Below are 27675 nucleotides of genomic sequence, written 5' to 3'. Positions count from 1 at the left end.
GTTTTTATTGTGATAAAAAATATACATATATGAAATAATTGGAGTATTATTACCCACTCCAGTATTCTTGCCTGGAAAATCCCATAGGCAGAGGAGCCTGGCAGACTATAGTCCATAGAGTTACAAAGAATTGGACACGACTAAGCAACTGGGCATATATGAAATAGTATATACATTTACCAATCATATGTAAATGGAGAGTTCAGCAGCATGAATTACATTGACACTGTTGTGCAAACATCTCCACTACCTGTTTTCAAAATTTTTTATCACCCTGAACAGGGTCTGTGAACTCATTAGGCAAAAATTCCCCCTTTCCCACTCCTTCCAGCCCATGGTAACATCTAATCTATTCATGGTCTATATGAATTTGCCTATTATAGGCATTTCATATAAGTGGGATCATACAATGTATGTTTCCTTTTGTGTCTGGCTTGTTTTGTGTAGCATGGTATCTTCAAGGTTCATCCATGTTGTAGTGTTTATCAGAACTTCATTCCTGTTGACTTTTGCTGTTTAGTCACTAAGTCGTGTCAGATTTTTTGAGACCCCATGGACTGTAGCACTCCAGTCTCCTCTGTCCATGGGATTTTCCAGGCAAGAATACTGGAGTGGGTTGCCATTTCCTTCTCCAGGGATCTTCTTGACCCAAGGATTGAACTCGCATCTTCTGCAGAGGCAGGCAGATTCTTTACCACTGAGCCACCAGATGAATAATATTCCGTTTGTACAGATGGACCACATTTTGTCCGGTCACCTGTTGGACACTCAAGCTGTGTCCATCTTCTGGCTATGATGAATAATGCTGCTATGAACTTGGGTGTGCACTGATCTCTCTGAGTCCCTCTTTCCATTCCTTTGGGTATATACCTAGAATAGAAATTGTTAAGTCATTTGGTGAATTACTTGTTAGGCCTGCCTTCACAAAGTACAAAAAACTGAGTGGCTTAAGCAACAGAAATTTGTTGTCTCACAGTTCTGGAGGCTGGAGGGGGACCCTAGGAGAATGCACAGAACATGAACTGTGGAATTAACCTATCTTGGGTGGGGAGGGAGCTAGGATATTTATCTACCAACTCCCAGGAATCACTGCTACAGGGATGGTCCCTGGGCCTAAGTCCCCTAAGACAAAGAGATGCAGGTGCTGGTATGTGCTGAAATGGTAAGAGCAAAGGGGAAGTGGGAACAAGGTGATCGATTCTGCATCCTAAGAACCTACATATTGTTGTTTTTGTAGTCACTAAGTCATGTCTGACTCTTTGCAACCCCATGGACTGGACATAGCCCACCAGTCTCCTCTGTCCATGAGATTTCCCAGGCAAGAATACTGGAGTGGGTTGCCATATCCTCCTCCAGGGAATCTTCCCGCCCCAGGGATTGAACCTGTGTCTCCTGCATTGGCTGGCAGGTTCTTTACCATTGAGCCACCAGGGATGCCCTAAGAATCCATGTAATCCCAAGCAAACTGGGATGGTTGGTCAGCTGATATGGGAGGAGCTTGGACAAGGACTGCTGCATGGGGTGTCCCAGGTGGGACAGCCTATGCCAGACCCCGATGTGGGGAGTGGGATAAAGGTGTGCCCTCAGAGCCTTAGCTCCCACCCTCAGCCCAGGCTTGACTCAGAACTGGCCTCATTTTACTTTCCCAGCCATTGCAGCTGCATATCCTTTCTTGATGCCTTTTACTGTCAACTTCACCATCACCAACTTGCAGTACACAGAAGACCTGGGACACTCGGACTCTAAGATATTCAAAGACACTGAGAAAGACCTGCAGCTGCTGGTGAGAGACCCACACCAACGCCCACCTTGCCTCGGCCTCCCAACAGCCTGCTGTCTTGTCCCTCTCACTCATCTCCCTCTCATTCTTTCCAGCTCAGGCCTTTGTTCAGAAACAGCAGCATTGGTTCCCGGTACGCCGGCTGTAGACTGACCTTGCTCAGGTGAGACGTCTCCCAGGGAACTAAGATCCCACATGCTTCGTGGCATGGCCAAAAGATTAAAAAAGAAGAAGAATGCATGAATAATAGCCATATTTCTCCTACCCCCACCCCCCGCCAAAAGAAAAGCATAATGAGGAAGGGGGTCATCGTTTCTATTTTTCCACAATATTACCATCTGGCTTTAGTGGAAGACACAGCAGACTATATGCTTCTGCATTCCATATTTACAATATTTCACCTTGTGGCCTCTGGAGAAAAAAATCATTGTATACTCTTGAAAGAGTAAAAGTGAAAATAATATCTTAGTATAACTATGAAAATATTTTTCACTTGGTGGATGCCCTGTAAGGTTGAGGAACTCTAGGGGAGTCTGGGCTGCACTTTGAGAACTGCTGTACTATGCTATAGGGACATGTGATGGGAATACTTTGAAGTGCATGGATAATACCAAACAGAATTCCCAGACAAGAGAGGAATGGGATCTTTCTTCCTTCCTGAAAAAGCCACTGCTTTGGGTGAATCACTGAAGGGTCAGCTTAAATTCAAGACAAAGATTTTTTTTCCTTTATTTATTTATTTAAAATATGTTTTCATGGAACTAGTTCTTTTTATATATAACATTTTTTATAGAACATTTTTAAATTGGAGTATAATTGCTTTTGGAGTAGGAAATGGCAACCCACTCCAGTATTCTTGCCTAGAAAATTCCATGGACAGAGGGGCCTGGCAGGTTCTCAAAGAGTCAGACACAACTGAAATGATTTAGCACACACACATGCACGAGCAACTCAACACACAATTGCTTTACAATATTGTGTTAGTTTCTGCTGTACAACAGAGTGAATCAGCTATATGTATACATCTATTCCCTCCTTCTAGAGCCTCCCTCCCACCCCAACCCCCATCCCACCCCTCTAGGTTGTCAAAGAGCACCAAGCTGAGCTCCCTGTGGTATACAGTAGCTTCCCACTAGCTATCTGTTTCACACATGGTAGTGTATACACGTTAGTGCTATGCTCTCCATTCATCCTACCGTCCTCTTTCTCCCCTGTGTCCGCATGTCCTTTCTCTACATCTTCATCTCTATTCCTCCCCTGCAAATAGGTTCATCTGTGGCATTTTTCTAGATTCCATATATATGCATTAATATAACTTGTTTTTCTCTTTCTGACTTACTTCATTCTGTATGACAGACTCTAGGTCCATCCACATGACTACAAATGATCCAATTTTGTTCCTTTTTATGGCTGAGTAATATTTCATTGTTTGTATGTACCACATCTTCATTATCCATTCATCTGTTGATGGACATCTAGGTTGCTTCCACAAGACAAAGATATTTTTGAACCATCTTTCCCTTTATTTCTTCTTAACTCATTTTCTCTGTTTTTCTCCAAACTTGGTTGCCCACCCAACATGTGTTCCCAAAGAGTTGACCTCAGCCTTTGGATTTGCCCATGTGAAAATAAAATCCCCCCCTTTCAGGCTCCATGAAGGTTGTTACACCATGTCACAGCCAGCCATGGGGTGATTCATTCACAGTCTCCAAGGTCTATGATGCTCTTGGGTTTCCCTTCCACATGCTGTTGCTGTTCAGTTGCTAAGTCATGTCCAACTCTTTGGGACCCCATGGACTGCAGCATGCCAGGCTCCTCTGTCCTTCAGTATCTCCTGGAGTTTGCTCAAATTTATGTCCATTGAGTCAGTGATGCTATCTAACCATCTCATCCTCTGTTGCTCCCTTCTCCTCCTGCCTTCAAATTTCCCAGCATCAGGGTCTTTTCCCAATGAGTCTGCTCTTCACATCAGGTGGCCAAAGTATTGGAACTTTGGTATCTGTCCTTCCAATGAATATTCAGGGTTGATTTCCTTTAGAATTAACTGGTTTGATCACCTTGCAGTTCAAGGGACTCTCAGGAGTCTTTTTCAGCACCACAATTCCACATGCTCCCTATCCTAGAAATCTCTGTTGTCCTCCCTAAGATTTTTACATCCCCAACCCCAGGGCCCAAGCAGGACTCTGGTTACTGGAGTGGTCACTATCTGTATTTACCTTCATGAGTAGACAGGGAGTGTATTAAGGGCTGGTAGGTGAAACAATGAGTTTGAATCAATTAATAAAAAGAATGAGGATATTACTGAGCCATAAAAAGGGACAAAATTGGGTCATTTGCAGACATGTGGATGGACCTTGAGAGCATCATACAGAGTGAATAAGTCAGAAAGAGAAAAACAAATATCGTAAATTAACACGTGTGGAATCTAGAAAAATGGTATAGATGATTTTATTTGCAAAACAGAAATAGAGACACAGATGTAAAGAACAAATAAATGGATACCAAGACAGAAGGGGGGATGGAAGGAATTGGAAGATTATGATTGACTTATATACACTACTGATCTGCTATGTATAAAATAGACAACTGATGGGAACATGCTGTATAGCACAGGGAGCTCTACTTAATGCACTCTGGTGACCTGAATGAGAAGGAAGTCCACAAGGGAGGGTGTATATGTAAACATACGGCTAATTCACTTTTCTCTACGGTAGAAACTAACAAACATTGTAAAGCAGCTATACTCCAATAAAAATTAATTTAAAAAATTAAAACTTAAAAAAAAGAATGGGGATGAAAACAAGAAATAGAGCTAAGGAGTAGCCCTGCAGAGTATTGCACTTAGGAGCTGGAGGGATCTGGAGCCCCACATAAGATGGAAAAAGATGTGTTAGAAAAAGCAGGTGAAATCCAGGGAAGAGTGCTGACCCAGGGACTTTTCTGGTGGTCCAGTGGCTAAGACTCCACATTCCCAATGCAGGGGGGCTGGGTTCCACCCCTGGTCAGGGAACTAGAGCCCACACATGTCGCAATGAAGACCTGGCACAGCCAAAACAATAAAATAAAACAAATAAATGGAGTATTACTCAGCCATTAAAAAGAATACATTTGAATCAGTTCTAATGAGGTGGATGAAACTGGAGCCTATTATACAGAGTGAAGTAAGCCAGAAAGAAAAACATAAATACAGTATACTAACTCATATATATGGAATTTAGAAAGATGGTAACAATAACCCTGTGTACGAGACAGCAAAAGAGACACTGATGTATAGAACAGTCTTATGGACTCTGTGGGAGAGGGAGAGGGTGGGAAGATTTGGGAGAATGGCATTGAAACATGTATAATATCATGTATGAAACGAGTTGCCAGTCCAGGTTTGATGCATGATAGTGGATGCTTGGGGCTGGTGCACTGGGACGACCCAGAGGGAGGGTATGGGGAGGGAGGAGGGAGGAAGGTTCAGGATGGGGAACACATGTATATCTGTGGTGGATTCATTTTGATATTTGGCAAAACTAATACAATATTGTAAAGTTTAAAAATAAAATAAAATTAAAAAATAAAAAATAAAAATGAATAAAAAAAAGAAAATTCATAGAAGTAAAAATTGCCAGAAAACAAATAAAATATTAATATATTTCAGCATTACTGAAAAATTAGACAAATAAAAAAACTGCCTTCATTAATAAAAAAAAAAAAAAACAGGGAAGTGATCTTAAAAAGGGTAAAAATAAACATCTACAAAATGCAAATAGAGTTACAGATGTAGAGAACAAACTTATGGTTACCAGCAAGTAAGGTGTAGGGAGGGATAAATTGGAAGACAGGGATTGATATATACACACTACTCTATACAAAACAGATAACTCATTTTTATAAACAACTAAGGACCTATTCTCAGAGAAGGCAATGGCACCCCACTCCAGTACTCTTGCCTGGACAATCCCATGGACGGAGGAGCCTGGTGGGCTGCAGTCCATGGGGTCGCTAAGAGTCGGACACGACTGAAGCGACTTCACTTTCACTTTTCATTTTCATGCATTGGAGAAGGAAACGGCAACCCACTCCAGTGTTCTTGCCTGGAGAATCCCAGGGATGGGGGAGCCTGGTGGGCTGCCGTCTATGGGGTCACACACAGTAGGATACGACTGAAGCGACTTAGCAACTTAGCAAGGGCCTACTCTATACCACATGGAGCTCTGCTCAATACTCTTTAATGGCCTAGGTCTATATGGGAAAAGAATCTTAAAAGAAGTGGATACATGTCTAACTAATTCACTTTGCTGTACAGCAGAAACTAACACAAAATTGTAAGTCAACTATCCTCCAAAAAGAATTTTTAAAAAATAAAACCAAGGAGTACAATTGAAGGGGAAGCAATGTGAAGAGCATCCAACCTTTAAGCGTCCTTCATGTTCCTGTTCCTGTGTCCCTTCTTCCCCAGGGCTGATAAGGATGAAACAGGCACCAGGATGGATGCTGTCTGCACGTACCGCTCAGATCCCACAGGCTTCAGGCTGGACACGGAACGTCTGTATTGGGAACTAAGCCAGCAGACCCAGGGTGTCACTCGGCTGGACCACTACACCCTGGACAGGAACAGTCTCTATGTCAATGGTGAGTAGCTCTGCGCTAGCTGGGGTCTCCTCCCTCTCCCCAGATGGGGCCTCTTTGCAGTGTGATTTCTCTGTACCCACTTTCATGGTTCTGGAACAACCTAGAATTTCCATAGGGACTCAGTTCTCTCCCCTCAGAACAACTTAAAAGGAACTTTTCAGATCTGGAAATAAAGATTCCCTCCAAAGTCTTCTTCATTCCAATGACCTTTCACAGAAGCCCAAATGAAACACGCAGACATCTAGGAAGAAAGCAAGCCCACAGCAGTCACTGGGGTTAACTCTTCCCCGAGAAACAATGAGTTTGCAATGCAGTGACTAATCCTCACGTCTTTATTTTCCCAATAACAGCTTGTGGTCCTTTACTCACTCTCCAAGGCTCTGCTGGAACTAAACCCCACCTAAGAAATAAACAACAAAGCTGTTAGTAATGTTTTTTAGCAACAAATTCCTTTGCAATAATGCTCTTAGCAACAATACCTACAATAACACCTGGACTAAAGGCTAGTATATATTGAAGGACCCATGTTCTAGAGCGTATGTATTATGCCTTGGTAAAACTGCCCAACATGGAGTTTTATGTATATTTGGACTTTTATGTATATTTTGGAGTTTTATGTATATTTTTGGAGTTTTATGTATATTTTACAGAGGAACAAACAAGGCTCAGGAAGAGAAATCCATTTTTCCAAGACCAGACAAACTAATACAATTGGTAGAATTGGGACTCAAACCTAAATTGACTGTAAAATCTAAGCCTGCTTAATTACTAGGCTACACTCCAGACTAACCCAGCTAAATACCAAGCTCAAATATTGGGATGGAAAAGCATATTAAAGGACTTCTAGGGACTTCCCTGGTGATCCAGTGGCTAAGACTCCACACTCCCAATGCAGGGGACCCAGGTTTGATCCCTGGTCAGGGAACTCGATCCCACATGCTGCACTTAAGAGTTCACATGCCACAAGTAAAGACCCCATGTGACACAATTAAGCCCCAACACAGCCAAATAAACAAGTAAATAGAAACAAATATTCAAAAAATAAAGGACCTCTAATATGACAATTTAAACTAATTATGTCCTCATTATATCAACTTGGACAATGTCTTTCTTCTTGGATTAAAATCTGTTTTGTATTTCAGTAGTCCTTAAGAATTACCTAAAAGCAGTAATTAACTACTGTGGGTTTTGGTGAATTACAGGTCTTGCTTCAGTTAAGCCCTGGTCCTGCCTTTTACTTACTCTGTGGCCCTGGGCAAGTCATGACCTCTCTAGACTTTTGTCCATTTTTTAGAGTGAAGTTCTTTTTTAAAGTCATCTAAGATTAGTGTGAGGGTCAAATGAGATAAACCTGAATAATTCAAGTTAACTGGGCACCATGTGGCCCAGTCTCAGAGAGGAGTTTTATTTCAATAAACCCATTCGAACCATCAAATACAAAATAAGTTTCAGTTACATTTCTTTGTTGTTATTATTTATTCTCTAAGTCATTTCCGACTCATTTGCAACTCCATGGACTGTAGCCCACCAGGTTCCTCTGTCCATGGGATTTCCCAGGCAAGAATATTGGAGTGGATTGCCATTTCCTTCTGGGGATCTTTCCTACCCAGGGATCAAACCCATGTCTCCCGCATAGGTAGACAGGTTCTTAACCATTGAGTCACCAATGAGGATCCCAGCCATGATCCAGAACCATACTTATTCAAATCCTCTTTCCCTCATTTTCTCTTATTCTCCAACTTTATACTCTCTGTCTGACCCCCACGTCTCTCTCTTTCTTCCTCTCTCTCACTATCTCAATCCCAACATCACAGAAGTCCAAGAACTATGCTGTCAAAGCTCAAGCTTTGTCTTTGGAGAGTTGGGGAGTGGGAGAAACTCAAAGCACAAGGTCAAAATTGTATATCATGGATGAAGAAACAAAAACAAGGCTGAAAACACTCACAGGAAATTGTTGTCCTTGTTCATTTGATAAAGCTCCAGTGGCTCAGATGGTAAAGAAGATGCCTGTTATGTGGGAGACCCGGGTTCAGCCTCTGGGTCAGGAAGACCCCCTGGAGAAGGGAATGGCAACCCACTCCATTGAGATAGTGACAGAAAGAGAGAGAAAGAGAGACTTGGGGGTCAGCCAGAGAGCATAAAGTTGGAGAATAAGAGAAAATGGGGGAAAGAGGATTTGAATAAGTATGGTTCTAGATCGTGGATAGGGTCCTCTTGGGTGGTTCAGTGGTAAAGAACCCATCTACCTATGCAGGAGACATGGGTTCAATCCTTGGGTTTGGAAGATCTCCTGGAGAAGGGAATGGCAACCCACTCCAGTTTTCTTGCCTAGAAAATTCCATGGACAGGTCCATGAGGTGGCAAAGAATTGGACATGACTGAGAGACTAACACACTCATTTGGTGAGGTTGATAATATTCCAGGCAGCTGGTAAATTCCCAAAAAAACTGAGAGTGGTTTGATCATTGTCTTCTTTGAGGTTAATGGTTATGAGGATGAAATTAATCAGAAGGACCAGAGTAAGAGGCAGTTCACTCACAAAGAGTAACCATCAGGACCTCCCAAGTGGTCAAGTGATTAAGACTCTGCCCTCCCAATGCAGGGGGCACAGGTTCGATCTGTAGTCAGGGACCTAAGATCCCACATGCTGCACTGTGTGGCCAAAAAATTAAAAAAAAAAAAGAAGAACCATCATTATTTATTGGTGAATCTCAAAGAAAATACTCAGTAAGGTCTGTAAGTTTGTGTTTCTAGTTCTACACTTCACTCCTTTCTTAATGTTCTCCCATCATCTTATGCTTTCTTTCTGCCTCTCCTTGCAGGTTACAACCATCGGTACTGGATCCCCACCACCAGCAGTGAGTAATGAGGGCTCAAATGTTTCCATGACCCTGGGACCCTTCCACCCTAAACCTGTTCCCTTTCCCATTCCCCATTCCCCAAATCCTCAGCCCCACAATAGCCTCAGACCAGCAGAAGTCTCATGTTAAGCCAAGGAACAGATATAAGTTTCCATCAACCACTGTTACCTCTCATAGCTTTATGAAAGGCCCCAACAGTTTTATTCTTTCAGCTCCAGTGACCTCCACCTTCTCTCCAGGACCTCCAGCATCTCCAACTTCCATCCCTAGCTCTACAGGTAAGAATCTAATCTTTGGATCTCATGAAACTTCAACTTCCATTCAATGGCTGATGGATTCTTGCATGGTCTGGACCCTGATGCCCACACAGCCTCAGCCCATCCCACTGTCTACCCTGCTCTCTAGTCCAGCCTCATTTCTGTTCCTGCAGGGCCCAAACATCCATCCATCCTTACTGTTCTTGGAACTTACTGTTCTATGAACTCAGCTGTGCTTGGTTCTTCCTTGTTCTCCAGATCTCATCTCAGCATGTTCTTGCTCAGACACCACCTCCTAGAAAATAGCTTTTCCCTAGCTGATCTCTATTCTATTTCTATGAATAGTTCCTTCCTGGAAATTACTGCTATTCTGTTACCAGGAATGTGGAGGAAAGGGAACCCTTGTACACTGTTAATGGGGATGTAAATTGATGTAGCCACTGAGTAAAACAGTATATAGAGGTTTCTCAAAAAACTAGAAGTAGAAGCACTATATGATCCAACAGTTTAACTCGGGTATATATAGCCAAAGAAAACAAAAACACTGATTCGAAAAGACACTGCACTCCCAATGTTCAGAACAGCACTGTTTATAATTGTCAAGTTATGAAGGCAACCTAAGTGTCCATCAACAGATGAATCAATAAAGATCTCACACACACACACAGCATGGAATACTACTCCTCTTAAACAAGAAAGGAATTTTGCCATTTGTTAGCAACCTGGATGGACTTGAAGGGCATTACGCTTAGTAAAATAAATCAGACAGAGAAAGACAAGTACTGTATGATATCACTTATATGTGGAATCTAAAAAAATACAACAAACTAGTTAATATAACAAAAAAGAAGCTGACTCACAGGTATAGAGAAGAAAGTAGTGGTTATCATTGGGAGTTGGGGAAGGGCGATACAGAGGTGGGGAGGGGGAGATACAAACTATTGGGTGTAAGATAGAGTCAAGTATGTATTGTACAGCACAGGGAATGTAGCCAATATTTTGTAATACCTGTAAATGGAAATAGTTGCAAATTTAAAACTGTGTAAAATTTTTCAAATCATTCAAAAAAATTTTAATAAATGTAGACTTGTCCATGAAATATATAAGATGCACTTTTTTTTCAATTTTTATTAGGATATGTTGTGTTAGTTTCAGGTGTACAACAAAGTTCTACATATATCTATATCCACTCTTTTTTTAGATTCTTTTCCCATATAGACCATATAATGACCCATATAGGTCATTACAGAGTGTTGAGTTCCCTGTGATATACAGCAGGTCCTTATTAGTGATCTATTTTATATATAGTAGTGTATATATTGGAGAAGGAAATGGCAACCCACTCCAGCGTCCTTGACTGGAGAATCCCAGGGACGGAGGAGCCTGGTGGGCTTCTGTCTATGGGGTCGCACTGAGTTGGACATGACTGAAGCGACGTAGCAGCAGTGTATATATGTCAATTTCAATCTTCCAGTTTATTCTTCCCTCCCTCCTTCCCCCTCTGGTAACTATAAGTTAGGATTAATAGAATATATAAAATGCACATTTTAAAAAGTTACTGCTATTTTGATTTTCTTGACTTTTTTCAAGTATTTGTGGCCTAAAGCTTGAGCTCAAAAGGTCTTGGTACCTCCTGTTCCTTCCTACAAAACAGCCCACATCATGTCAACCTTTTGGACACTCTGAGATAAGAGAGTTGAGGTTCCCTTTCAAGTTGATGTCACACCTCTAAGACAAAGGTCCCTTCTCCTCCTCTAGCTGACTGAAGAGTGGGGGGGTATCCCAGTGGGCCATCTCAGTCTGACTCACCTACTGAACAGTGATGCCCAGAGAGATGCCACTAGTCCCTCCTACGCCCCTGCCCTGAACAGCTCAGACCTAAGACTGACAGGTCTCCTCTCTCTCTTTCTCCCTCCAGTTGCAGACATGGGCCCAGCCCTGGTGCCGTTCACCCTTAATTTCACCGTCACCAACCTGTTCTATACCCCAGACATGGGGCACCGAGGATCCGAGAAGTTCAACTTCACTGAGAAGGTTCTGAATCACCTGGTAAGAGCCCTTCAGTCCCTGTGCTGGCCTGCCTTGTCCTCACCCCACCCGGCACCTTGGCTCCTCCCACTCATCTCCCTCTCACCTCCCCCTCAGCTTGGTCCTCTGCTCAAGAACACCAGTGTCGGCCCACTCTACTCTAACTGCAGACTGACCCTGCTCAGGTAAGGCAAGGCTCCCCCACCTCCACACACACACACAACCTGAGGGCTGCACTGTTACAGGCCAGCTCACCTGGAGGGGAAGACCTGTGGTTTATGATGTGGCGGGGCAGCTGTTGTTTAGTCGCTCAGTCGTATCAGACTCTTTGAGACCCCATGGATAGTAACCCGCCAGGCCCCTCTGTCCATGGGAGTCTCCAGGCAAGAATACTGGAACGGGTTGCCGTTTCCTCCTCCAGGGGATCTTCCCAACCAAGGGATCGAATCTGCACCTCCTCTGTCTCCTGCATTGGCAGGAGGATTCATTAAGAGAGAGACTGTTACCAACCAGGGTTCTTGTCCTTAATAGAAATTGATCAGATGCCAGACAGGAAATTCAGGCAAGGCTTTATTGGAGTTCCTGCGGAAGCAGTAGGGAGTGAGAGCAAGCAACGGTTCCCTTGTTTGTTTGCTCCCCGAGGGGTGGAGCAAACTGGCCCTTATATGAGCTGAGGATAGGGGTGCTTCCAGGGGGTCAGGCCAGAGCGGTGACCTGGGTGGTCTGCCCACCGATTTGGTGGTGCTGTGTGCAAGGTGCATGCGTAGTATCCTATTTTTGCTCCCAAACCCCTGTTTTTGTTAAGTGACAGTTGGGTTGGGGTTTTTTTTGTTTGTTCTCTTTGTATTTTGTTGTCTATAATTTGCCCCAACAGCTGGGGCAGTGGTAAAGAATCTGCCTGCCAATGTAAGAGATGCAGGGGACATGGGTTCAATCCCTGGGTGGAGAAGATCCCCTGAAGAAGGAAATGACAACCCACTCCAGTATTCTTGCCTGGGAAATCCCATGGACAGAGGTGCCTGGCAGGCTACAATCCATGGGGTCACAAATAGACACAACTGAGCAACTGAGCACAGGCACAAAAACACTCAGTTATTTTTAGCCCATTATATTTTCTTCATACTTTATTACTGGAGGAGACATTTGTCCAAGTGCAAGCCCTGCATCAAAGTCTTACATCCCAGGTCCCAGCCTATTTCAAGATGAACAAAGTATATAACTCACCCACATCTCTGAATGTCCCTATTCCTCTGTTCCTGCCATCCTAGGACTGAAAAGGATGGAGCAGCAACTGGAGTGGATGCCATCTGCACCTACCATCCTGACCCCACACATCCTGGGCTGGACAGAGAAAAGTTGTACTGGGAGCTGAGTCAGCTGACTCATGGTGTCACCAGGATGGGCAAATACACTCTGGACAGTAACAGCCTCTATGTCAATGGTGAGTGTCCGTGTTGCAGCCAGGGTTTCCTACAGTCCCATGTCTCTCTATACCAATAGTTCTCAACCTGGGAAGATTCTGCATCCCAGGGGATATTTGACCATGTCTGGAGACAGTTTTCAAGTCATCACTGGGGGGCTGCTAGTGACATTTAGTGGTTAGAGGCCAGAAGTGCTACTAAACATTTCTTGTTCAGTCGCCAAGTCGTGTCTGACTCTTCGAGACCCAAAGGACTGCCGCAGGCCAGGCTTTCCTGTCCGCCACCATCTTCTGGAGTTTGCCCAAGTTCATGTCCATTGAATCGGTGATACCATCCAACCATCTCATTCTCTGTCGCCCTCTTCTCCTTCTGCCTTCAATCTTTCCCAGCATCAGGGTCTTACTAAACATCCCACAATGCAAAAGGCAGCCTCCCCACCATGAAGAACTCTCTTGACCAGTGGTCCTCAGCCTTTTTGACACCTGGGACTGGTTTTGAGGAAGAAAATTTTCCCACGAACCAGAGTGGAGGTGGAGGGGGGATGGTTTGATTCAAGCACATTACGCTTATTGCACACTTTATTAATTGTGATATGTAATGAAATATATACCTGAGCTTCCCAGGTAGCTCAGTGGTAAAGACACTGCCTGCCCATGGAGGAGATTCAAGTTTGATTCCTGGGTTGGGAAGGTCCCCTGGAGGAGGAAATGGCAACCCACTCCAGTATTCTTGCCTGGAAAATTCCATGGACAGAGGAGCCTGGTGGGCTACAGTCCATGGGGTCGCAAAGAGTAGAACGTGATGGAGCATGCACGCATGCAACGCACCGCAGCAGCAGTGGCCACGGTGCCCCAAGACTAATAACTGCAACCGTAGCTAATTCATACCAAAAGTTTCTTCCGTGCCAGGAATTATGATAAGGACTTTATTTATGTGACCTCATATTAATTTTACCCCAAACTCTGTGACTTATTCCACTCATTTTTACAGACAGCCATCATGCATTCAGGCAGGAAATCATTTGCCCCAGATAACCCATCCATAATGCAAGGGAGAGTCAAGACTCAAATGGAAGGTTAAGTCTAAATTCCAAGTTCTGAACCACAGGGCAACACTGTAGACCATCCAGTGCAAGCCTGTCAGGACAGGAAGAGAGAGGGTTTGATGATCTCTAGCCAGCAATCCAACCTGATGCTTGATTAGTTATTTCCCTTCTATGTCAGCTTGGAAATGTCCTTTCTATATGGTTTGGAATACATATTTTACTGGATTGACAATAACACATCCTGTGTGGTGTCTATAGAAGGTTTAACTCCAGGATTGGGACTAACTGAAAGCATATTAATAGCATGGAGATTGATGAGTGACAGACCTCTGTTTTATGTGACGCTGGACAAGCCATGTGACCTCTCCAGGCTCTAAGGCCCCATCTATAGAATGGACTAAACACACATACCACACAGGATTGTCCTGACAATCAAATGAGATGATCTAGCAACAATCCAAGTAAATCACGGAGCTCCCCTTAGTCCAGCCTTCACTCGCATCTCCCAGAGAGTATCAGAGACATGCATTCCATGATGGAGGGAACATCATAAAAAAATTCTCTTCTCGACTCACAGACTTAGAGAATGAACTTATGGTTGCCAGGGTAGGGTCAGAGGATGGGTGAAAGGGACAGCTAGGGAGTTTGGGATGGACATGTACACACTGCTATATTTAAAATGGATAACCAACAGGGACCTACTGTATAGCACAGGGAACTCTGCTCAATGTTATGTAGCAGGCTAGATGGGAGGGGAGTTTGGGGGAGAATGGATACATGTATATGTATGGCTGAGTCCCTTCACTGTTTGTCTGGAACTATCATAACATTGTTAATCCAATATACACCGATACAAAATAAAAAGTTAAAAAAATAAAATGCATCATCATTGAAAAAAAAAAAGAAATTCTCTTTTCCCCAGTTTCTTTCAGGCTCCAATCTTTCTACCATTCATCTGACTTTTGAGTCTATTCTCTTTCTCACTGCTGCCTCTGCTGCTAAGTCACTTCAGTCGTATCCAACTCTGTGCGACCCCATAGACGGCAGCCTACCAGACTCCCCCATCCCTGGGATTCTCCAGGCAAGAACACTGGAGTGGATTGCTATTTCCTTCTCCAATGCATGAAAGTGAAAAGTGAAAGTGAAGTCGCTCAGTCGTGTCCAACTCTTAGCGACCCCATGGACTGCAGCCTACCAGGCTCCTCCGTCCATGGGATTTTCCAGACAAGAGTACTGGAGTGGGGTGCCATTGCCTTCTCCCTCTTTCTCACTACCCAACCCCAGATCCAGATTTTCTCTATTTTGAACCACATGCATCCCCTTTCTTCCATCTCACTGTACCTTTATCACCACATACCGCTCTCCCCACCTGCCACAATTTTGTCAATTCTACATTACACACACACACACACACACAATCAAAGAAAAAACCAGAAACTAAGCCAGAAAAGACCATACTATCATAAAAATTTTGTAGCGGCAGAGAAGGTGAAAGAGCAAGGACAAAATTGTCTTTAGAGATTGAGAGAGCAGAGGCTTGGAACACACACTCATTCATAAATTTGCCCCATTATCTTTATAGTGTTTAGCATTACTTCTGATGCATTCCCAATAAATAGAGCCAGATATTATTAATGCATTTTAGTTTTGGCAATAATTTCTACTGTACAGCAAAATGAATCAGCCATACATATTCATATATCCCCTCCTTTTTGGACTTCCTTCCCATTCAGGTCACCAAAGCACCTTGAGTAGAGTTCTCTGTGCTATAAAGTAGGTTCTTATTAGTTATCTATTTTATACATAGTATCAATAGTGTATACAGGTCAATCCCCTATCTCCCAATTCCTCCCATTTTGCTTTTCCCCCTTGGTGTTCATACAGTGGTTGGATGGCATTACTGACTTAATGGACATGTGTCTGAGCAAACTCTGGGAGATAGTGAAGGACAGGAAAGCCTAATGTGCTCCAGTCCATGCTGCTGCAGAGAGTCAGACACAACTTAGTGACTGAACAACATCTATACGTTTGTTTTCTGTATCTGTATACAGTCGAAGCTAACACAACATTGTAAAGTGACTATATTCTGATAAAAAATTAATTTAAAACACTTTAGCAATAACAATAGTAAGGATGTTCGTTGTTATTTTCAAAGGACAAGGCACAGGTCACAGAATAAGATGTAACCATTATTGTTCACGCAGATCTCAGGGAATTTGTTAATTTCATTTCTAGGTCTGCCATCCAACTCCTTAACATCATAACAGTCCTTCTGTACTCTTTTCTCCATTTCTGCAGGTTATAACCGTCAGTACTGGATGCCCACCACCAGCAGTGAGTATTTCAAACTGTGTCTCTTCAATGCCCGCTGGACCCTTATTCCCCAGAGCACATCTTTCAAGAGAGAAATTCCCAATGCCTCCTCCCTAAATGCCCAGCCGTAGCCTCAGAGCAGCTCCTAACCTACCCAAGTTATTGTTCTGAGTCGAGATAGAAACACAGGGACTTCCCTCTTGGTCCAGTGGTTAAGACTTCGCCTCCAGTGCAGAGGGTGTGGGTTTGATCCCTGGTCGGGGAGCCTGCATGCTTGCTCAGTTGTGTCCAACTCTTTGTGACCCCATGGACTATAGCCCAACAGACACCTCTGTCCATGGGATTGTCCAGGCAGGGATACTGGAGCGGGTTGCCATGCCCTTCTCTAGAGGATCTTCCCAACCCAAGGACTGAACCTGCATCTCCTGCGTTTCCAGCACTAGCAAGTGGATTCTTTATCACTGAGCCACCTGTAGAAGATCCCATATGCCTCATGACCAAAATACTAAAGCAGAAGCAATATTATAACAAATTCAATAAAGACTTCAAAAATGGTCCACATCAAATAAAAAATTAAGATAGAAATACAAATTCCAATGAAAAATTTCTGCTTCTACAATCTGTTCCAGATGGAATTCAATCATTTTCCCCATTTTTTTTCCTCAGCTCCAGTGACTTCTACATTCTCTCTGGAATCCTCCACATCTCTGTCCCCCATCCTCAGCTCTACAGGTAGGACCTGCTCTCTGGGACCTAGGAAACTTAACTCTGCACTGTCTGGTCCCTAATGGCCACCCAGCCTCATCCTGTCCCACATTTTCTCTCACGCTTTCTAAGCTTTGGCCACATCAGAGGCTTGTCTGTTCTTCTACTGTCCTAACCTCTGTCTTGCCTCTTTAGTAGCCCTTTCTGGAGATGAGGTATGCCTAGGTAGGTTGCTTCAGTCGTGTCCGACTCTGTGCGACCCCATAGACGGCAGCCCACCAGGCTCCCCCGTCCCTGGGATTCTCCAGGCAAGAACACTGGAGTGGGTTGCCATTTCCTTCTCCAATGCATGAAAGTAAAAAGTGAAAGTGAAGTTGTTCAGTCGTGTCTGACTCAGCGACCCCATGGACTGCAGCCCACCAGGCCCCTCCGTCCCTGGGATTTTCCAGGCAAGAGTACTGGAGTGGGGTGCCAGTGCCTTCTCCGTGAGGTATGCCTAGCAACGTATTTAACTTTCACATTTCAGCTTGATCACCACCTTCACTGAAAGACCTTCCAAAATCACTTAAATGATACAGCATTTCTCCTGAATCCATACCTGGCTCACGGGTCTTTCTCTATTATATCACCTTGAGTATTTCTTGCATGGAATTTACCCCAGTTTGCTTTATTCAGTCTTTGTGCATTTGTCACCCTGAAGCTTAACACCTGATCAGCATTCACCTTATGTTTATTGATTGGATGAATATAGCAATCTCAGTATAGGTTCGAATTTGTGGATTGTATTTGAACATCCAGAAAATAGGATCTTAGTCTTGAGTTGATTCTTGCTCCATATTCTCATCTGAGGGCTCCTGAATTTCCAGGTACCTGGTACAGGGACTTGGTTTATACCATAAAACCTGTCTTACCCCAGCCCTTAAGTTTTTGGTTTTGGTTTTTTTTTTTTCACTGCCCTGGATCTTCGTTGCTGCACGCGGGCTTTCTTGTGTTGCAGTGGAATGGCTCCTCATTGCAGTGGCTTCTCTTGTAGCAAAGTAAAAGCTCTAGGTGCATGGGCTCAGTAGTTGTGGCTCACAGGCTTAGTTGCTCCAAGGCATGTGGAATCTTCGCAGACCAGGGATCGAACCTGTGTCCCCTACACTGACAGGTGGATTCTTAAACCAGGAAAGGCCCAAGATTTTTTTTTTTTTAATTTGAGTCTTTGGGTCTTTATCATGCCCAGAGTGAGAATTGTTGTTCAGTCACTAAGTGGTATCTGACTCTTTGCAACCCCATGGACTGCAGCACGCCAGGCTTCCCTGTCCTTTACTATCTCGCAGAGTTTACTCAAACTCATGTCCATTGAATCAGTAATGCCATCCAACCATCTCATCCTCTGTTGCCCGCTTCTCCTCCTGCCTTCAATCTTTCCCAGCATCAAGGTCTTTTCCAAAGAGTCAGCACTTCTCATCAGGTGGCCAAAGTACTGGAGCTTCAGTTTCAGTATCAGTCCTTCCAGTGAATATTCAGGACTGATTTCCTTTAGTATTGACTGTTTTGAGTTTCCGAAAGCATCTCCTTGCTGTCCAAGGGACTCTCAAGAGTCTTATCTAGCACCACAATTTGAAAACATCAATTCTTTGGTGCTCAGCCTTCTTTATGGTCCAACTCTCACATCTATACATGACAAAACCATAGCTTTGACTATACAGGTCATGGTGGAGGGTAAGCATCCTTGAACCTTAATCCCACCATGTGAATCCAGAGTTATGAGATACAAACTATGGTTCGTAATTTGAATTCTGCCTTCAGGAATTCTGTTTTGCAAGTCAAGACACTGCAAACTTTTTACACGTTATAGGCAGGATGCATGCTTTCTTCTTCCTCACTGCTCCACCCTGATCACTTAACTGTTTATATAACATGTCTGAAATGTGACATGTGCTATAAATCAAGTTACCCCATGACTGACACTGTCATTTGTCTCTAGATGTATCCACAATTTGTTCTTCATCTTTGGTGTTCAACGGTTTGATCATGATGAATCTGAGCATGGTTTTCTTTGAGTTTCTCCTCTTTTGGATTTTATAAAATTTCCTGAATCTGAAAATGCATGTTTTAAAGAAGTTTGAGAAAGTCTCAGCCACCATGGCTTCAACTTTTTCACTTTGCTGTACAGCAGAAATTCACACAACATTGTAAATAACTATACTTCAGCTTGAAACTATTTACTAAAAAATAAAATAAAATGCACTCTTCAACAATGGTTATTGACAAAGAAGGAGGGGTCACTTTCATGAGGGGGACAGTCTTGACCACTCAGTAGTTTCACAGTCTCTCCTGATGAAGTCAGAGACTATGGGAGGTCTCTGCCGCTGGAGGTGATCGAGTGACTTTGCTTCTCTTCCTCCCCCAGAAATATCTAATAGCTGTTTATCTTCAAACGTATCAGGCTGAAAAGAGTTGCGGTTCTTTTTCCAGCTAAAATTGTCCTTCCGGTACGGAGGCCCCTCGCCTTCTCTAAGTCTGGCTGGATGCAAGGGTGACACGGGTTGGATATCTCAAGCCTGACTCCCTGGACGCTGAGGCTAAGGTGACAGCTCTGGACCCACCGTTTACAGCCATCCCAGCCAGAGGTCGTAATGAACCCTTCTCTCCCTTCCCACGGCAGGCATGAGCCCGTCTCTGGTGCCTTTCACCCTCAACTTCACCATCACCAACCTGAACTACACAGACAACATGAGTCCCCCAGGATCTGAGCTATTCAACACCATGGAAAGGATCTTGAATCGCCTGGTGAGAACCCCTCCAGTGCCTACCTGAGTCCTGCCCAGACCCTTGAGCATCATATGCTCACTTCCCTTTCTTTCATCCCCAGCTCAAACCCTTGTTCCGGAATAGCAGTATTGAACTCCTGTATTCTGGCTGCCGACTGACCTTGCTCAGGTGAGAATGCCAAAGTAGACCCCCGGGTAATGCGGGGAAGAGGGTGGGGTAATGACCAAGACCTAGAGCCTCACAACTTATACCCACTATCCCAGGGCCAGCTGACCACCAGCTCTCACCCTGCCTCACACTGTGTTTCTGACCAGAAAATGCAAAATCCTTAGATTCTCCTTCCCAGGAAGAGAAGGTAGAACTTTTCAGAAAGACCTTTCTTCTGGAACTCATCAAGGAACCAAATAGTCATGTCAGCTTCACCACTAGAGAGCAGTAGGTTTCAACCAAGAGTGATTTCACTCCCAGGGGATATCTGGCAATATCTAGAGACATTGTAAAAATCATTTTACTTATTTATTTCTTTTTGGCTGTGCTGGGTCTTCGTTGTTCTGTGCAGGCTTTTCTCTAGTTGCGGTGAGTGGGGGCTACTCGCTAATGGTGGTGCAAAGGCTTCTCACTGAAGTGGCTCCTCTTGTTGTGGAGCACAGGCTGTACGTGCAAGGGCTTCAGCAGTTGCAGCACTCAGGCTCAGTAGTTAATGGCTCTTGGGCTCTAGAGCAAGGGCTCAGCAGTTGTAGTCCACAGGTTTAGGTGCCCTGCAATAGGTGAAATCTTTCCAAACCAGGGATCAAACCCTGGGATCTGCATTAGCAGGCAGATTCTTATCCACTGTGCCACCAGGGAAATCCAAGACATTTTTTTGGTTGTCACAATTCAAGAGTGGAGGTTACTGGTGAGGGCATCTAGTGAATGAGGCCAGGGATGCTGCTAAATATCCTACAATACAGAGGACAGTCTCCGAAGGCAAAGAATTGCCTGACCTGAAAAGTTCATGGTGCCAAGGTTAAGAAAGCTTGCTGTAGAGGTTGCATCATTATATCTATGCATGCAATAAATTATTCACAATCTTTTTTAATAATTATATTTATTTATTTTTGGCTATGCTGGATCTTTGTTGCTGTGTATGGGCTTTCTCTGGTTGTAGTAAGTGGGGGCTACTCTCTGGAGCACAGCCTCAGTAGTTGTGGTGCACGGACTTAGATGCTTCACGGCATGTGGAATCTTACTGTATCAGGGATCAAACGAACCTTGTCTCCTGCATTAGCAGGCGGATTCCTTACCCCTGAGCCACCAGGGAAGCCCTACAGTGTTTTATATATTCAAGTACTGAGAGTAAATTCAGCATGTGGAAAACCCCATATGTATACTCAGGGTACCCTACTCCCTTGGGTGACATCTCCCGGTCACTGACCTTTTGTCAGAGAATGGAATGCCCCCAGCTCCAAAGATAGTCACTCTTGCCCTCCAGACATGATTCTAGGTCTTCCCATTTCCACTGATTCCATTGATCCACTGAGATATTTTTGGCTCTGCGATACCGTCCCCCATCTCACCTCTACCCTAGACTGGCAGCTTGACCTCACTATTTCAAAAAACTCAGTCTCTCTCATCACAGGGTCCATTCACCAAGCACACTGGCCCTATTAATATGTAGTAAACTTGGCTGCCTTTATTGAGCTGAGTGCTAAGTACTGTGAGGTCTATACTATTACCTCATTTAATGAATGAAAAAAATTGAGCCACAGAGAGGTTGAGAGACTTAGCCAAAGTCACTCAGCAGTTAAGTGGCAAGGCTGGAATTTAAGGAATTTGACATCACCTTTTTTAACCTTGTCGAACCCTCAGATTCCTTCCTTCCAACCCCTCTGTCCTGCTTTTGTTGTTACGGTGTGTGATGCCTTGTTATAAGTGCCAGCTTAGCACAAATATCAGCATTTCTAGATGCTACATCCTCTGTGTTCAGGGACCTTGGCTGGCATAGTCATTTCCAATTCTCCCTCAACACCAAAACCATTCCAGTTTTCCCTTCTCAGTTCCTTCCCTCAGTGAGGCTTTCCAGTGCCCTTTTCTGGAATTCCCACCTCCCTATGCCTGTGTCCTACCCTACCCAGGCCTGAAAAAAACAGAAGAGCCACTGGAGTTGATGCTGTCTGTACCCACCGACCTAACCCCATGGGCCTTAAACTAGACCGAGAGAGGCTGTACCGGGAACTGAGCCATGAGACTCATGGTGTCACCCAGCTGGGATCCTTCACTTTGGACAAGGACAGCCTCTATGTCAATGGTGAGCGTCTTTTCTTTTTTTTTTTCAGATGACAAACCAATGTAATATTCCATCTAAATAATGTTAACATATTTTAAAGGTTTTTTGTTTTAATGCATATCAGCTATTTCCAACAGTGTTATCTTTCTTAGGTCGTTATTGCTATTTTAGTTGCTAAGTTGTGTCAGACTCTTTGCAACCCCATGGACTGTATGTAGCCTGCCAGGCTCCTTTGTCCATAGGATTTCCCAGGCAAGAATATTGGAGTGGGTTTCCATTTCCTCCTCCAGGGATCTTCCCAACCCAGGGATCGAACCCTCATCTCCTGCACTGGCAGGAAGATTCTTTACCACTGAGCCACCTGGGAAGCCCTTCTTAGGTTTTTATGAATAGTTCTAAGTGGGCTTCCCTGGTAGCTCAGCTGGTAAAGAATCTTCCTGCAAAGCAGGAGACCCTGATTCGATTCCTGGGTCAGGAAGATCAACTGGAGAGGACCCACTCTAGTATTCTTGGACTTCCCTGGTGGTTCAGCTGGTAAAGAATCTGCCTGCAATGTGGGAGACCTGGATTCGATCCCTGGGTTGGGAAGATCCCCTGGAAAAGGGAAAGGCTACCCCTTTCAGTATTCTGGCCTGGAGAATTCCATTGACTGTATAGTCCATGGGATCAAAAAGAGTCTGACACGACTGAGTAGTTCTAAGGTAAAGGATGGTGTGAAAGAAGGAATGGAACTCCACAGATTTGGGATAAATTCAATCTTGTGACTTAGAATAATTTACTTAATCCCTCTAAGCCTCAGTCTCTTTGTCAGTAAAATTGGGATAAAAGTTTCATATAGAGGGATTAAATTTTGCACATAGAAAATTTCCAGTTAAACACTTATGCAAAAAAAGGGGGAGGATGGATAAATTAGAAATCTGGAGTTAACATACACATACTACTATATAAAAAATAGAAAGTCAACAAGGACCCACTGTACAGCCCAGTGAACTCCACTCAATACTCTGTAATGACCCACATGGGAAAAGAATCTAAAAAAGAGTGGATATATATATGTGTGTGTGTGTGTGTGTGTAACTGAATCACCCCCACTACACACCCAAAACCAACACAACGTTGCAAATCAACTACACTCATATGGGTTTCCCTGGTGGCTCAGCTGGTAAAGAATCCGCCTGCAATGTGGGAGACCTGGGTTCGATTCCTGGGTTGGGAAGATCCCCTGGAGAAGGGAAAGGCTATCCACTCCAGTATTCTGGCCTGGAGAATTCCATGGACTGTATAGGGGTCACAAAGAGTCAGACATGACTGAGCGACTTCACATTTTCACACCAATATAAAATAAACATTTTTAAATGCCTTATACATACACATAGATCACTTATGGATTGCCTTTGCATTCTAACTGTATGCCATGAGTCCTGCCATTTAATGATCAAAACTCTAGAAAGAATCATTTTCTCCATCTTAGACATAATAGAGGACAGACATTCATCAAATACTTTCACTGTCAGAGATGGGCAAAATCTGAGTGTCCTTTTTGTAACCACATGTTGAAGCTGATGCTCTGCCCTCCCAGAAGGGATGGGATTCTCCAGTTTGCCACAGGACCCATCCTGTGTATCATTTCCCACTTGAGCAATCTCTCTTGATGACTCAAGAAAGCCCATGGGCTATTCCTGCATTCCAGGACTTTGATTTATAAACTTGTCTGAGGCACAGAGCCTTTCTCCAGAAGATGAAAGAGACTTAGAACTTCCATTCCCAATGCAAGTGTCCCAGGTTTGATCCTTGGTCAGGAAACTTTCCTGGTGGCTCAGATGCTAAAGAAACTGCCTGCAATGCAGGAGACCCAGCTTCCATCTCTGGATTGGGAAGATCCCCCTGGAGAAGGAAATGGCAACCCACTGCAGTATTCTTGCCTGGAGAATCCCATGGACAGCAGAGCCTGGCTGGCTACAGTCCATGGGAATTGCAAAGAGCTGTACACAATAGAGCAACTAACTCTGCTCCTAACAGGGAACTTCATCCCACATGCTACAACTAAGACCTGGTGTAACCAAATAAATAAATTTAAAAAAAAGAAGATGAAAGATACTATCAATCTGCCTGTAGCCAATGGGGACCCAAGAGTCTGGCCATTCATCTTCCCCCTGGCAATATCTCAAAATCTCCTCTAGAAAAGCACAAATTTAGAGCCCACATTCTAGAAATGTCAGTGTATTTATCTTCCCAAATAAATTGCAAGGGCTCCCCTTGTGGCTGAGTGGTAAAGAATCCACCTGCCAAGGCAGGAGACACAGGTTTCATCTCTATCCGGAAGATCCCTTGGAGCAGGAAATGGCAACTCACTCTCATATTCTAGCCTGGGAAATCCCATGGACAGAGGAGCTTGGTGGACTACAGTCCATGGGGTTGCAAAGAGTTGGACAAGACTTAGTGACTAAAAAACAACAGTAAATTGTGAACCCGTGAAGACATATATTGGATCTTTGATTTCTCAGCCTGGTGGTCTATAGCCTTTTAAGAGGTCACACGGGGTCACAAGCCTTTTAAGAACAAGATACGGTTGTTCCTCAATCATAACTGTTGCTTTGCAACTTGAAGTCTCAGTCGAGGGTGGGAGGTGTTGGTCCTTGAGCTCTATCTTGGCCATCTCTTTCCTGCTTGCATCCCAATCCTGTCTCCGTTTCTCATTGCAGGTTACACCCAATGGACCTTAGCCTCCACCACCAGTGGTGAGTACTCAAGACCTTGATAACCCTGTGCTCCAGGCCCCTGGTGGACAAACACTGATCCCCTCCTTCCAGAGCCTCAGGGAGTAGAGATATGGGAGGACCCGGGTGTCTCATCCAATGCCCGCTACGTACAGTGGCTCCAATTGGACTGGAAAGATACATGTGGTGGCATCCATGCACCGCTTGGAATCCCTATTCTCACTCCGGACCATTTCTCCTCAGCTGCTGGGACCTCCCCAACCTTCCCAGGGACCTCCATGGTGCCAACCCACTTCCCTAGCTCCACAGGTAGGTGACTTCTTTCTCCAGATCTTTCTGTTGCTGTGTGTGCTTAGTCACTCAGTATGTCCGACTGTTCTCGACCCCATGGACTGTAGCCCACCAGGCTCCTCTGTCCATGGGATTCTCCAGGCAAGAATTTAGTGGGTGACCATGCCTTCCTCCAGGGATTTTCCCACCCCAAGGATTGAACCCAGGTCTCCTGCATTGCAGGTGAATTCTTTACTGTGTGAGCCACCAGGAAAGCCCCCAGATCCTTCTAGGAAGCCTCAAAGCTAGGACCCTTGGGTTTCAGAGACAAGCTGCCGTGAAACAATGAGAACTACCATGGGCTGCCCCTGCACTGCTCTAAATTCCTTAAGGGCATGAAATATGAATTCTTCATCCATCCAGCTCTGATGACCATGCGTAATTTACTTATCCTCTCAATGCCTCAGTTTCCTCACCCGCCAAGTAAGAATAATAATACTTGGTAGTCGTTGTGAAAGTGAAATAAAAATGTGAGTAAATCAACTATATGCCAATTAAAAAATTAATGTAAAAAGAAAGAAAATGTGCATAAAACACCTACCACAGGGAGTACCAAGGATTTTAGTGTGACAAATATTTATTGGATATGTGTTCTGTGCTAGGCAGAGGGAATAAGATTTTAGTCCCTCCTCCCCTCCACTAAGGGCTTCCCTTGTGATGGACGGTAAAGAATCTGCCTGCAATTCAGGAAACCTGGGTTTGCTCCTGGGGTCAGGAGGATCCCCTGGAGAAGGAAATGGCCACCCACTCTAGTATTCTTGCCTGGAGAATCCCAAGGACAGAGGAGCCTGGAGGACTACAGTCCATGGGGTCTCAGTCAGACATGACAAACAACAATCTTTCCCACTCGAACCCTTGGCAACTACTGATCTGTTTTCCATCTCTATAATTTTGTTATTTCGAGAATGTTATATAAGTACATGTAACCTTTGAGGATTGGCTCCTTTCATTCAGCATAATATCCTTGAAATGTGCAGACTCTTTTAACGGTCACTTAACCTTCATAATTTCTCTACAATGCATAATTCTCCCCATTTTACAGATAAAGAAGTGGAGATAGGCAGACAAGTTAAGTAACGTGCCCCTGGTCACATGACTGGTGAGGGGCTGAGAGAATTTACTATAGAACCAATAGAATTTACTATTTAAAATATTTTTAATTTACCATTTTTAAGTGTTTATTCACAATATTGTACAGTCATCACCACCATCCATTTCCAGAAAATTTGCAGCATCCCAAACAGAAACTCCAAACCCATTAAACATTAAATCCCCTTAACCCCCGTGCCCAGCCCTGGTAACCTCTATTCTCTCTTCTGCCTCTGTGAATTTACTTAATCTAGGTAACTTTATGTGAGGGGAATCATACAGTATTTGTCTTTTCATGTGTGATTTATTTCACTTAGCATAATGTTTTTAAGATTCATCCATGTTGTAGAAGTATAACAAGTTCATTCCTTTTATCAGTTCAGTTCAGTTCAGTCTCTCAGTTGTGTCCGACTCTGCAACTCCATGGACTGTAGCATGCCAGGCCCCCCTGTCCATCACCAACTCCCAGAGCTTGTTCAAACTCATGTCCATCTAGTCGGTGATGCCATCAGCCATCTCATCCTCTGTCATCCCCTTCCCCTCCCACCTTCAATCTTTCCCAGCATCAGGGTATTTTCCAATGAGTCAGTTCTTTGTATCAGATGGCCAAAGTATTGGAGCTTCAGCTTCAGTATCAGTCCTTCCAGTGAATATTCAGGACTGATTTCCTTTAGGATGGACTGATTGGATCTCCTTTCAGTCCAAGGAACTCGCAAGAGTTTTCTCCAACACCACAGCTCAAAAACATCAATTCTTTGGTGCTCAGCTTTCCTTATAGTCCAACTCTCACATCCATACATGACCACTGGAAAAACTATAGCTTTGACTAGACAGACCTTTATTGGCAAAATAATGTCTCTGCTTTTTAATATGCTATCTAGGTTGATCATAGCTTTCCTTCCAAGGAGCAAGTGTCTTTTAATTTCATGGCTGCAGTCACCATCTGCAGTGATTTTGGAGCCCAAAACAATCAAGTCTGTCACTGTTTCCATTGTTTCCCCATTTATTTGCCATGAAGTGATGGGACTGGATGCCATGGTCTTAGCTATCTAAATGTTGAGTTTTAAGCCAGCTTTTTCATTCTCTTCTTTCATTTTCATCAAGAGGCTCTTTAGTTCTTAGCTTTCTTCCATAAGGGTGGTGTCATCTGCATATCTGAGGTTATTGATATTTCTCCCAGCAGTCTTGATTCCAGCTTGTGCTTCATCCAGCCCAGCATTTCACATGATAAATTCTGCATTTAAGTTAAATAAGCAAGGTGACAATATACAGCCTTGATGTACTCCTTTTCCTATTTGGAACCAATCTGTTATTCCATGTCCTGTTCTAACTGTTGCTTCTTGACCTGCATACAGATTTCTCAGAAGGCAGGTAAGGTGGTCTGATACTCCTATCTCTTTAAGAATTTTCCACAATTTGTTGTGATCCACACAGTCAAAGGCTTTGGTATAGTCAATAAAGGAGAAGTAGATGTTTTTCTGAA

The 27675-nt window shown here is 43.9% G+C and overlaps 1 protein-coding gene across 10 annotated transcripts in view; it reads left to right on the top strand.

The window, feature by feature from the left end:
- The window catches only part of MUC16 (mucin 16, cell surface associated), a 118725-nt gene that overhangs the window by 47809 nt on the left and 43241 nt on the right, over window positions 1–27675 (top strand). For all 10 annotated transcript variants that reach the window (XR_011567512.1, XR_011567513.1, XM_070792754.1 and 7 more), the window contains 15 exons: window positions 1650–1783; window positions 1876–1943; window positions 6228–6400; window positions 9223–9258; window positions 9474–9539; window positions 11437–11567; window positions 11664–11731; window positions 12815–12987; window positions 16311–16346; window positions 16992–17057; window positions 19684–19808; window positions 19891–19958; window positions 21905–22077; window positions 24759–24794; window positions 25017–25082. Coding sequence is in view for 8 of the 10 variants with exons in the window: in XM_070792754.1 (XP_070648855.1) it covers window positions 1650–1783; window positions 1876–1943; window positions 6228–6400; window positions 9223–9258; window positions 9474–9539; window positions 11437–11567; window positions 11664–11731; window positions 12815–12987; window positions 16311–16346; window positions 16992–17057; window positions 19684–19808; window positions 19891–19958; window positions 21905–22077; window positions 24759–24794; window positions 25017–25082 (1419 nt within the window). In the remaining 2 variants the exon portion in view is untranslated. The remainder of the gene's footprint in view (window positions 1–1649; window positions 1784–1875; window positions 1944–6227; window positions 6401–9222; window positions 9259–9473; window positions 9540–11436; window positions 11568–11663; window positions 11732–12814; window positions 12988–16310; window positions 16347–16991; window positions 17058–19683; window positions 19809–19890; window positions 19959–21904; window positions 22078–24758; window positions 24795–25016; window positions 25083–27675) is intronic.

This window comes from Bos indicus, chromosome 7, assembly GCF_029378745.1.
Source record: "Bos indicus isolate NIAB-ARS_2022 breed Sahiwal x Tharparkar chromosome 7, NIAB-ARS_B.indTharparkar_mat_pri_1.0, whole genome shotgun sequence".
Taxonomy (NCBI): Eukaryota; Metazoa; Chordata; class Mammalia; order Artiodactyla; family Bovidae; genus Bos; species Bos indicus.
Note: the sequence above shows the minus strand (reverse complement) of the source record. Positions and strands in the feature narration are given on the sequence as shown.